This window comes from Geotrypetes seraphini, chromosome 3 (genome assembly GCF_902459505.1).
Source record: "Geotrypetes seraphini chromosome 3, aGeoSer1.1, whole genome shotgun sequence".
In the NCBI taxonomy this organism is placed as follows: Eukaryota; Metazoa; Chordata; class Amphibia; order Gymnophiona; family Dermophiidae; genus Geotrypetes; species Geotrypetes seraphini.
The window spans coordinates 156,372,756-156,385,936 of NC_047086.1; the positions used below are offsets into that span (position 1 = coordinate 156,372,756).

At 44.1% G+C, this 13,181-nt stretch overlaps 1 protein-coding gene across 5 annotated transcripts in view; it reads right to left on the reverse strand.

Moving 5' to 3' along the window:
* The window catches only part of ABRACL (ABRA C-terminal like), a 47,646-nt gene that overhangs the window by 1,958 nt on the left and 32,507 nt on the right, over positions 1 to 13,181 (reverse strand). For 3 of the 5 annotated variants that reach the window (XM_033935390.1, XM_033935386.1, XM_033935385.1), the window contains one exon: positions 10,113 to 10,182. In XM_033935390.1, the coding sequence (XP_033791281.1) occupies positions 10,113 to 10,182 (70 nt within the window). Of the gene's footprint in view, positions 1 to 286; positions 424 to 10,112; positions 10,183 to 13,181 lie in introns of all 5 variants that reach the window. The other 2 variants (XM_033935389.1, XM_033935388.1) reach the window with 1 other exon arrangement.

A 13,181-nucleotide genomic window follows, 5' to 3' on the forward strand; every position in this document is an offset into this window, starting at 1 on the left:
TTTTTACTGTGTTCCAAGGTTAGTGTATCTTTTTTATATCTTTTTATTGTTATGTTAATATAGATTAAATCAAATTCTTATATGCTTTTCTTTTGTGTTTGTGATTTTTGTACTACTGTATTTCCTTAGAACCCCTGAAAGCTAGATATTGCCAAACACAGCCCATGTAGAGTCTGATCATCTGAAATGCAGTAACATTCATTTGGTGTTTTTATACTGCTGGAATGTGTTTGGCTTTTAGCATATTGTGATATTTTTATTTGTTCAAGACATCAATAAACTTCACCATTTTAAACTCTTGGAAGTCCAGGATCTGGTTCCACTTTTTACTTCTGTACAACCCGGTTTTTGTGGTACCTAAGTCCATTTCTGTGGGAGGTAGGGCCGTCCTTGTGGCGTAGACCACCCTACAGTGTTCCGTTTCTAGAAATTACATATTAGGCACAATTAACACATTATAGGGCTTTAGTACACATTAATTACTCTTTAAAGCAGAATACTGCCATAATGAAAGATTAGGTTCTTACCTTGCTAATCTTCTTTCATGTAGAATACATAGTATTCTGTACAGTAGTTGTTTTCCATTAGTCACGAGTCTGCAGAAGGGTATCACTTTAAATCTCAGAATTCCTCACCTTTTACAGTGGAGAATAGCTCCTCTTCAGTTGGTACCAAAGCAAATCAAACTCCACTGAAATAGAAGAGGGGCACTGGGAGCTTCCCCAGTAACAAACCAAATTCTGTTCTGATCTAACTTATGTTAAAAGAACAATGATTAAAACTTTTAACAATTTAACATTGAACAAGTCTTGCACATTAGTAGGCTGGTCCCTAGCTACTCAAGTGCAACTAGTAGGAGCCATCCCCCTCCCCCTCCCCCAAAAAAAGATAGGGAATAGGAGCCCTCATGTTCCTGTAGTTTTGTCTCTGCTAAATCTTAGATACAGAAGAAGAGGACCCAAGATGGACACTAGCAACATCCGAGGCAGGAATCAGATGAATCAAAAGCTTTGACAGGGAAGGGCATACAGAATCCTATGCCTTCTATCTGAAAGATGACTAGCAAGGTAAGAACCTAATCCTTCATTCAGGAGCCAACATACCAAAGCAGTACCAGACGTTTAGGGAGGGACAGATGAGCCGGCCCCGAGGACCCAAAAGCGGCATACTCTCAAGCCGCCACATCCACTCTGTAGAAACCTTATAAAAGTGTGGAGAGTAGACTAAAGTAGCTACTCTTCAAATTTCATCAGGCGAAACAGCCCAGGATTCTACCCAGGAAGCAGCCACACCTCTAATTGAATGTGTGGCTATTGAGAGAGGGGGCTGTTTACCGCAGGCAATATAGGAAGATGAAGTTGCCATGCAAATCCATCTGGCAATCAAAGCCTTGAAGGCTGGCTTGCCTTGCCTTGAGTGGCTAGTCAGCATAAAAAAGGCAGTTGGAGAGCTGGGAATCCTTAGTTCTCTCCAGATAGAGAAGTTGTGCGTAGAGTCTTTATGGCCTCTGCAAAATTCTGTCTTGTTTTGCCAAACCCATGGGATGAAAGACTATTAAAAAGAATCTCTTGATTGATATGAAGGCAGAAACCACCTTTGGTAGAAAAGAAGGTATCGTATGCAGAAAAAACACCCGACTCCGTAAACCAGAGAACGGAATCTCTACTGGAAAGGGCCTACAACTCTGAGATTCACCTTGCCGAAACAATGGGCACCAAAAACAACATCTTAACCGTAAGATCTAAGAGGGATGCATTCGACAGGGACTCATACTGAGCCCGAGATAGGCCCTTCATAAATCACATTGAGGTCCCAAGATGGGAAAGGCCTGCGCAACAGGGGTCACAACCTGAGTGCCCCCCCCTCCCCTAAAAAAACAATCGACGTCTGAATGAGATGCTAACAACTGCATGCCTCTCCTGGCCCCAAACATGAAAGAACAGCTACCTGCACCTTGAGAAACAAAACTGCTAGGCCCTTTTCAAGTCCTGCCTGTAGGAATGCTAGAATCATCGAGATAGTAGCCTTCTCAGGCTTCACTTGCTCCTTGGTACAGCATAATAAAATGGAAAGACTTCCAGGTATTCACATAAGCTGCAAACGTTGCATTCTTCTTTGCTCTAAGGAGTCATAATGACAACTTCTAAGTAACCTTTATATAATTAGCGCCGTGCACTCAAGAGCCATGCCATAATACCAAAGCGCTCTGGATTCTCCATGGGAACTGGGCCTTTACTGAGGAGCCCTGGAAGAACTAGCAGTTTGAGATACCTGCCTCTTTGCAAATACACCAGATCTGCATACCCAAGACCAGTGGGGCCAGTCTGAAACTACTAGAATCACCAGCCTCTGATAGTTCACTGTTATGAAGATGATCCAACATACAACAGCCTTGAGAGCCATTTGAGGTCTTCCCCAGTGTTGTACAAATGACAAATGCCCTCTGGGAAAGAGACCACTCCCCCAGATCCAGAGTCTTATCTTCTAAGAAAAATCGGTCTGGATGTTCTCTATCCCTGCCACATGAGCAGCTGAGAGGGCTAGTAAGTGAACTTTTGCCCGCTGGAACATTTGTGCCTCCAGCCATAGGGTAGGGCTTTTGGTGCCTCCTTATCTATTCACATAAGCTACTGTGGTAGCATTATCTTAACATCCTGACTGCCTTCCCTGTCAGGAACGATTGCAACTCCTTCAATGCCAAGCAAATGGCTCTCTGTTCCAGATGATTTATGGACCATTTGCTCTCTAATCTTTGCTGGTAGCAAGCAGCAACTCTTTCCCCTTGCTTGCACCCACTCTGAGTCTTCCCTCAGACACAAATTAAGTTCCTGTGAACAAGTTGCATCAGAGGGAAGGTTTGGGCTAGCACGAGAGGGTAGATGAGGGAGAGTGGAAGTAAGCGACTCCTTTCGCCCGATCTCCGGGAAAGAAAGATGCTGGGTGTCTTCATCTGGCAGGACTTGGGGGATCCCCACAAGCTTCATCGCTGCTGTGCCACTGCTGGATGAGCCCAGTGTCCAAAAGGTAGGTGGGCTTGTGCTCACTTGTGGCTATGCCACTACACAATGCGAAAAGTTTACCACCAGGTCCGCAGATATATAGAAGGGTTAGTTAAGAGGATGTAACATCTGATTTTTTTTTTTTTTGCGAGCATAGCAAAAAAAAAAAAAAAAAGAACTGTCCACAACTTTGAAGACAGCATGGGAGGTGACAACTCTATACATACACAGATCCAAGCAGAAATGTCTGTACATGAACTGAAATGATAAAGCATCACAAATTATCTTCAATAAATTTTTGCAATGTTGATATTTATCTCTAGAATAACAATCTAGCACATGTGAAGGTGTGTGTTAATGCTCGTTTTGCTAAGACTACTGCTAGTGAATTCTGCACCATCTGTGCAACATACAATTTGTGAATTCCTCACCCCAGAAAAAACACGTAGAATTAGCTCTGTCCTCAATCTCTCTCCCTCTCCCCTGCAGTCAGTCATCACACAGTAGAAGGAAGTGGACCACTGCATATTGGCTCACTTCCTCCTCCTTATAGCCCTGCGGTTCACTTAACAAAATCAGGTCTAAACCAAAATGCAGCAGTTCACTTTCTTTCCTGCTGCGTGATCGCTACAGGAAATGGAATGCAGCTGATGTATGCCAAGGAAAGAATGGGAAGCAAGGTGATAAATTAGCTGAGGGGCAGAGCAAAGCAAGAACAAGGCGAGTGTGTAACATGGGGATTTGGGGAGGAGCAAGGGGAAAAAAAGTGGGGGGAGGTGAAAGAGTGGAATCCTTATGGATAGAAATCCATGTGCGAAGGGAAAGAACATACTAGTGGAGTTGTACTACTATCTACCCAACATAAAATAAAGAGTGGAATTGTCCAAATCAGACTTATGACCCAACTTGTTACTTATCCAATGTTCAATTCATTTTATTCATTCAATAACTTGACATGTACATGTTTCGGCCAAACAGGCCTGCTTCAGGAATCTTGAGAAACTACTGAGTTTTAAAAGATGGCGTTTTGATTAAGTGAATAATCTTTCGGACTGGAGGAGTGTCACGAGTGGTGTTCCGCAGGGCTTGGTGCTCGGGTCGCTGCTATTTAATATATTCATAAATGATCTAGAAACAGGGACGAAGTGTGAGATAATAAAATTTGCGGACGACACCAAACTATTTAGTGGAGCTTGGACTAAAGAGGACTGCGAAGAATTGGAAAGGGACTTGAGCAAACTAGGGGAATGGGCAACGAGATGGCAGATGAAGTTCAACATTGAGAAATGTAAAGTATTGCATCTGGGAAGCAGAAACCCGAGGTACAACTATACAATGGGAGGGATGTTTGTGAACGAGAGTACCCAAGAAAGGGACTTTGGGGTAATGGTGGACATGACAATGAAGCTGACGGCACAGTGCGCAGCGGTTGCTAAGAGAGCGAATAGAATGTTAGGTATAAACAAGAAGGGTATATCAACCAGGATGAAAGAAGTTATCTTGCCGCTGTATTGGGCGATGATGCGCCTGCATCTGGAATACTGCGTCCAATATTGGTCGTTGTACTAGAGAATGACACGGGGAAAAAATCTGTCCCCGTCACCGGCCCACCATCCTCTGCACCGCCCCGTCACCGCCATCCCTTTCATCGCCCCGTCACCGTCACCGCCATCCCTTTCACCGCCCCGTCACCGCCACTGCCATCCCATTCACCGTCCTGTCACCGTCCCCGCTGCATCCATATAAGCCTTAGTACTGCAATATTTAGCTTATTCCTTTCTTATAAATCAAAGTTCCTGCTGCTGAACTAGAGAAAGAGATGTTCAGCTGGCAGGGCTTTGTTTATAAATTTTTATCAACACAACTAATATACTATTTTATCCTAAAGCAAAAAATAAATAAATAAATATAATTTTTTTTTTCTACCTTTGTTGTCTGGTTTCTGCTTTCCACATCTTCTCATTCAATTCCTTCCATCCACTGTGTGTCTTCTCTCTGCATCTTCCATTTGCTGTTACTGTGCCTCTCCCTTCACCCCCCCCCCCCCAATTGGTCTAGCACCCATCTTCTTCCCTCCGCTCCCCCATAGTCAGGCATCTGTCTTCTTCCCACTCTGTCTTCCACATTTCCCTTCGGGGTCTGTTCCTCTCCACTCTCCTTCAATGTCTGTCCTATTCATTTCCACCACCACCCTTCCCTCCCTCCTTTACCATCTGTTCCTTTCTACTACCCTTCAGCTCCTCTCGCGTGGCCTATCTATCTACCTTCCTCCCTCTTATTTTCATGGCATGTTACAATGTAATTTGTGCAAGCCACTGGAGCCTGCAAGCTCGGTCCCTGTCCCATCCCCACAAACCATCTCGCTTCTGTGCTCCTATTTTCCCCATTTCTAATATCTCCCCTATGTATCTGTCATTGCCCCCCCCTGTGTCCATATACCATCCCCATGGCATGTCCCCTTTATGTCTCTGTCCCTATGCCCCATGCACATAATTTCCCCTCTTTCTGTTACCTTCCTGTGTCCAGATTTCCCCTATCTTCCTCTTCCATACCAGTGTGTCTCTTCTTTTCAACCCCATCTAGCTTTTTTCCCTCTTTCTTCCCCCCCCCCATGCTTCTAGCATCTGGCTCACCTGCCTGTCCTTCCCTTTCTTTCCTGCTGTGGGTTTTTCTTTCCGTCTTCATCCCCTTGGCCCAGAATCCTTTTCCCTTTCACTCCCTCCTTCCAATTTGAGCCGGGAACATGAGCGAGCGCACGGTCCCCGCAGCCACCACTCGCCTGCCCAATCGATCCTACTGTTTAGCCAGCTCTCTCCCTTCTCCTCACCTTAGTTTGTAGGTTTTGTTTTTCGGCGACATGCACGCTTTCCCAAAGAGCCGTGCACGCGCGGCTGCTCAGTGTTCAATCTTCTGCTCTGCTGCAACTTCCTGTTTCCGGTTGTGTCAGAGCAGAAGATCGAAACTGAGCAGCAGCGGGTGTGCGACTCTCTGATAGCGTGCAGGTCGCCGAAAAAGAAAACCTACAAACTAAGGTGAGGAGAAGGGAGAGAGCTGGCTAAACAGTAGGATCGATTGAGCAGGCGGGTGTGGGCTGCGGTTACCGCGCGATCCTTCATGCCTCACTGCGGGGACAAGACCATTCACCGCCCCACGGGCGGTGAATGGCCTTGTCCCCGTCGCCGCAGCGACTGCTAGTTTTCGTTCCCCTTTTCGGCAGGTGACCCGCGGCTAAAATGTGGTGGCCGCGGGTAAACCGCCACCGTGTCATTCTCTACGTTGTACCTTAAGAAGGATATGGCATTACTCGAGAGGGTTCAGAGGAGAGCGACATGTCTGATAAAAGGGATGGAAAACCTTTCATACGCTGAGAGATTGGAGAAACTGGGACTCTTTTCCCTGGAAAAGAGGAGACTTAGAGGGGATATGATAGAGACATAAGATCATGAGGGGCATAGAGAGAGTAGAGAGGGACAGATTCTTCAAACTTTCAAAAAATATAAGAACAAGAGGGCATTCGGAAAAACTGAAAGGGGACAGATTCAAAACAAATGCTAGGAAGTTCTTCTTTACCCAGCGTGTGGTGGACACCTGGAATACGCTTCCAGAGGACGTAATATGGCAGAGTACAGTATTGGGGTTTAAGAAAGGATTGGACAATTTCCTGCTGGAAAGGGGGATAGAAGGGTATAAATAGAGGATCACTGCACAGGTCCTGGACCTGTTGGGCCGCCGCATGAGCGGGCTGCTGGGCATGATGGACCTCAGGTCTGACCCAGCAGAGGCATTGCTTATGTTCTTATGTAAAAACTCCAGCAACAGTGCTCGAAGCTGAAAAAAGTCCCAGAATGCCCAGGACTTTTTTTGGCTTCGAGTACTGTTGCCGGAGTTTTTACAATGTAACATTGACCCCAAAGATTATTTACTTAATCAAAATACCATCCGTTATAACTCAGTAGTTTCTCAAGACTACGGAAGCAGGCCCGTTTGGCTAAAACATGTACATGTCGAGTCATTGAGTTATTGGATGAATAAAGTGAATAAAACATTGGATGAATAACAAGTTGTGGTCATCAGTCTGATTTGGACAATTCCACTCTTATTTTATGTATTTGAGCTTGTGGATTTGTTTTCCCTGTTGTATTCATTCACTACCATCCTCCAGGACAGACCAAACAGATATATGAAGAAAATGTTTACAGAAATGAGGAAAGCTGGCAAACTGAGCAATGGTATAATAAAAGGGGTAATTTCAACTACCCCGGTACTGACTGGGATAAATGTTATATCAAGGAGTACCAGAGAGGTGAAAATTCCTAGATGTAATAAATGAGTAGTTCTTAGAGCAACGGTAAACATGGGTTTGCTGGGAAACGGTGATCATAACATGATTAAAATTTGAACTAATATCTGGAGTGAAATCAAAGGAAATATATTGTTGCAACATTTAGTTTTCAAAAGGGCAAATTTAATAAGATGAGGAAAAAAATTGCCAAAAAGGCAATGGACATTGTTTAAAAATACAATCTTAGAAGTCCAGACCAAACATTCTTCAAAGAATGGAAAAAGGATCCAAATGAAGAAAATAAGAAGCAACAAAAGCACTGGCAAATTAGATACAAAGCATTGATTTTAGAGAAACTTGCCACAGAGACAAAACCTCATAGTAATGACCTTTTCAGGTACATCAGAAGCAGAAAACCTGCGAGGGAAACCAATGGGACTGTAAGATCATCAAGGAGAAAAAAGGAGTTGTTCTGCCCCCATGTTGTGTGAGCATTTGCTCAGTTTCTTGTATAGGAACTAGATTGAGTGTTTGTAATAGATGTATAAGTAATGAGTACTCTGTGGACTTAAATTCCCAGAGGGCTTTCCTTTCCCCGAGAGCTAGGCTGCTTCCACAGAGCATAAGCCCGTATCCTTCTCCAGTCTGGGAGAGAGCAGTGGCCATATTGCAGAGCACATGGATAAATGAGAATCTTGAGTGTAGCATTCTCCCACCAGGTTTGGGGGATTTTTTCCCCTCCTTTAGTTCTAATGATCTAACATAGCTTAGGTTTATTTCTAAGTCTGGAGAATGGTATCATCTCCATGAGGTGGACACTCCCAGCTCAACTCTGATATGCTGGTACAGTAAGAAGACATGTATCAGGCTTGAACTGCATTGAATCCATCTAAGTTTGTTTTTGCTTCATTTATTAAAGAAACTGTTCAATCAATTCAGAGTCTGGCTGGTGACACCAAGATTACAGAATTAGGGGTTGGCTGAATAGGAACCTTACAGTGGCCAATATAACTCAGAGGCGTCTTTGCTTTCAACACAAAAACCTGAGAGCTATACAGTAAGCTGTAGATGTATAGTATGATTTAGGCAGCACAGGAGCACTGAAGGAGGACAAGTTTTTATGGAAAATGTAGGAGATCTACATGAACCAGAAATGGTTTTCAAGGGTAATAATGCATAGGAACTGAAAGAAATCTTGGGGAACCTGAACCAAATGGTATACACCCAAGGATACTGAAAGAACTCGGATATGAAATTGCTGATCTGTTAAAAATCATCCATAGTTCCTGAAGATTGGAGGGTGGCCAATTTAACACCAAGTTTTAAAAACAGTTCTAGGGGTTATGCGGGAAGTTACAGACTGGTGAGTGAATTCAGTTCAAGGCTAGATAGTGGGAACTATTATAAAGAACAAATGTAGATAAACATGGTTTATGGTAAGTCAGCATGGGTTCAGCCAAGGGAAGTCTTGCCTCATGACCTTGCTTCATTTCTTTCAAGGTGTGAACAAACATGAGGATAAAGGTGAGCCAGTTGACAGTGTAGCTAGATTTTCAGAAAAAGCGTTGACAAAAATGCCTCATGAGAGACTCTTGAGAAAATTGAAGTCATGGGATAGGAAGCAATGTTTAGTTGTGGATTAGCAATTGGTTAATGGACAGAAAACCGAGGGTAGGGTTAAATGGCTATTGGCATTTGAGGCAAAAGAGGAGGGTGAATAGGAGAGTGCTGCAAGGATCAGTGCCATTTATAAATGAATTGGAAGGACAAACGAGGTGATTAAATTTGCTGATGACAGTAAGGGCTCCTTTTACAAAGCTGCGCTAGTGGTTTTAGCACACGCTAGCTGAAAATCTACCGCCTGCTCAAAAGGAGGCGATAGCGGCTAGCACGTGGCAATTTAGTGAGCCCTAAAACTATTCAAATTTGTTAAAACGTATGCAGACTGAAACTTTGCAGAAAGTCCTTAGGAAACTGGAAGGCTAGGCATTCAAATGGCAGATGAAATTTAGTGTGGACAAATTCAAAGTGATGCACATTGGAAAGAATAATCTTCATCATAGTTAGCAGATGCTAGGGTCCATCTTAGATCTCCTTCTCGCTTGATGACCCCTATTCATCATCATCATCATCATATACAATATGCTGAAACCTTCCACCCAACATGCAATGGCCAAAAAAACAAAACAAAAACAACCACACAGGATGCTAGGAATAATTAGGAAAGGGATGGTAAATTAGACCAAGAATATTAAAATGCCTCTATTACATCATGGTGCAACCTCACCTCGAGTATTGCATTCAATTCAGCTTTAGTCTTTTGAAGCTGTCACAATGAACTCTTAGGATCTTTACCAGTGAGATAAAGGACCAATGAACACAGGATGTTCAGTACCCAGCAATAGGAATGTAGAGGCCAATTTTCCAAATATTTATCCTGGTAATATCAGCAGGACTTAACCAGAAAATCTTTGGTTTTAACGCACCCCCCTCCCTCCAAACCCAGACAACCAACCATTTTGGTTATCAATTTAGCCAAAAAGCACCAACTGAGCATAAATTTAGCCGGATAGCACCAAATATGAGCATAAATTTAGCCATAACAAATAGAAGTCAACAGGACATCTATTTAATTAACATTAACGTTTTACTGCATATCACAGGATAACCAGTTAACACTGTCATGGATTGAGCAACTCAATATTGGCCTCAGAATTCCTATCCAGTTATCCTAATCCAGCCCTGTGAAGTTGATAACATAAAATAATACAAACCACTTCCCAATACAACAGTGGGGCTGCTGCTGCTAGCCAACTCGGTGTTCCACTTACCTCTTGTGCCAAGCCGATTAATCTCCTCAACCAAGAGCTTAACTTCATGGTCAACATTCATTTTTACTTTCTAAAAGAGCAGATTAACAACATATATTAAAATCTTTCAGAACTACTAATACACGTTCAAACTTGTAGACCAGGGCTGCCCAAGTCCGGTCCTCGAGATCTACTGGCAGGCCAGGTTTTCAGGATATTCACAATGAATATGCATGAGAGAGATTTGCCTGCACTGCCTTCTGGGTATGCAAATCTCTCATGCATGTTAATTGTGGATATCCTGAAAACATGGCCTGCCAGTAGATCTCGAGGACCGGACTTGGGCAGCCCTGTTGTAGACAGTGTTACTATCTACCTATCTACAGCACCTTGAAACAGCTATGCAGGTAACACTAAAGTAGGGGTATAAATGTTGTGCCGGTAAGTATCTGTTGAAACAAGCAAGAAGCAGGAAATGGGAGGGTGCAGTATAGGCCTAGAACACAAACCACTGGCCTGAACCTCAACCCAAGTCTGGGGAGGTGACAGCAAGGCAGCAAAAAAAAAAAAAAAAAATCCAAAGAGGGGTGCCGATATAAAAAAATAAAAAGAAGTTTAGTCTGGCATAAACTCAGAGCTATAATGGGACCAGCAACAGATGCCCCACCTCCACCTAAATATACAACAGCTGGAGCTACAACCAGCATAGGGTCCATCTCACCCTCATCATAGCGTCAGCTTCATCCTATTCTAAGAAAGTCAATATATTAAAACAGCTAAGTAGGGGAAATTCAACTAAAATGTAACATACTTTCTGGTTAACTCTATATTTATCTCTCTATTGTAAATCTTAAACAAAAAAGAAAGCAAGCTATGTGCTCCTCTAAGCTACATGAGAGTGTGTGTGTGTGTGAGAGAGTGTGAGTGTGTTTTTATTTTTGTTTTTTTTGGGGGGTATATCTCCACTCCCCAGTTTTTCTAGCTGCTTACTACTGCCTATTCTGTTCATTTTTCTGCTTCTCTTCCCAGATTTCACACCACTCTTTACCACCAGTCCTCAATCTTCTTACCTATAGCTTTCCATCCTTTCCTTCAACTCCCACTCCACATTCACTTTCCCCAATCTCTCTCTCCTGTATCTTCTTTGTCCCTATTGCCCTGCCCCTCTCAGCCACAGCATCGGATGCATCAGACCATTTGAAAAAGGCGCCCTTGTTGGCATTGGTGTTTAAATGCGGTGGTTGAGTCGAGGACACTACTTAGACATTTGAATATTGCTCAAATTATAGTCCTGTTGAAGCTGAAGAAAGACCTGACCCAGCCTGCATCATATAGACCAATTTCCTTGTTGAATTTTGAGGCTAAGCTTTTCACAAAAGTTCTGGCCAATCATTTGGCCATGGAACTCCCAAGCCTTGTTTTGGATCAGCAGGTTGGTTTTGTGACAGGTCAAGCTATTGCAAAGAATGTGTGGTGTATTTTAGCAACTTTGGAACGGGCGGCGCAGGATCAACTTTCTTCCCTGGTGATCAGTTTTGACGCCCAAAAGGCCTTTGACCAGGTGGATTGGGGCTTTTTATATGTGGTCTTGCGAGCTTACGGCCTGGGACCTCAGTTTATTTGAGCAGTGCAAACCCTTTATGAACGCCCCTGGCACGGGTGTGGGCTGATGATGTTCTGTCAGACCCGTTCCAGATTTGCAGGGGCACTCACCAAGGATGCCCCCCCCCCCCATTGCCCTTATTATTCATCTTGACTTTGGATCCTCTTATCTGGGACATCCAGGATAACCCAGAGATCACGGGGATGGTGATAGGGGCTCAGCATTTCAAAGTTGCAGCCTTTGCAGATGACCTACTGGTATATTTGACAGATCCTCGGGTCTCCTTGCCCATCCTCTTGGAGAGCTTCTGGGAATATGGGGATTTCTCAGACTTCCGTTTGAATCAAAAGTCGGAGGCTCTAGCTTTTCCGGACGGGCTGGGGACCTGGATTTCCCTTATGCTGGGCTGATCGTTTTTTTCACTACCTTGGCATTCAGTTGTCTATGGACGTTAAGGCTTTATACCATTTGAATGTAGGTCGCTTGTTGCATGAGACCAAAGTGCTCCTGCACCGCTGGATAAATCTTCCTCTTTCGTTGATAGGTCGCGTTCATCTCTTTAGGATGATCGTCTTTCCTAAGTGGTTAAATCTGTTGCAAACTTTTCCTTTGTTTCTCTTGACAAAGGACCTGGTGAGTCTCCAGAGATTGGTATTTTCCTTTTGTTGGAAGGGCAAGAAAGGCAAGATGAATAGTACTTTTCTTCAGGGATCCTGGACTACAGGTGGGTTTGGGGCTTCCCTCTGTTCACCTTTATAATTTGGCATTGCTGCTTCACCACCTGCGGGACTGGCTTTTTGCTGGTTCTCAGTATACTGACATAACACTGGAGGTGGACTATTTCTTCCCCTGGACTCTGCCTTATCTTTTGCATTGGGATGGGAATGTGCAGTTGGGCTCTGGGGCCCACAGCTGTTTGGGTGCACCACTTCGCAGGGCTTGGCGGTGTCTTTCACGGTTTTGGGGCCACTCATATCCTAGTTCGGTTCTGCTGCCTATAGTGGGTAACGCGGCCTTTAGTCCCGGGCAGGATAATGTTGGCTTTAAGCGATGGGCGCAGAAGGGGCTCTGTAATTTGGGCATTTCCTTATGGTGGATGGCAGTCTTCCTCCTTTCCTGGCTCTCCAGACATCCTGGTCCCTGAGTGTTATGGATCATTTTGCATATCGACAACTTTCTCATTATGTAGCTTTTTTATCCAGGTAGTCCTTGAATCAGACATTTCTTGTCACATTGCAGGATTTCTTTTTTGATGTTCATTGAGACTGGCTCTTGGTCTCTCAATATCATCGCCATCTGATGGCTCTGCAGCCGAGGAGCGAATATCAACAGCTCTTGTCTTTGTGGGCTCAAGATCTGGGCTGCCACCCTCAGGTGGCATCCTTGGCTCCTCAGGTGCAGCAGATCCCCAGGGTGGTGCAGAGTGCTGAGATCCAAGAATGTCAATTTTGTGTTCTCCATAGGGGTTACATCTCCCAGAAGCAGGC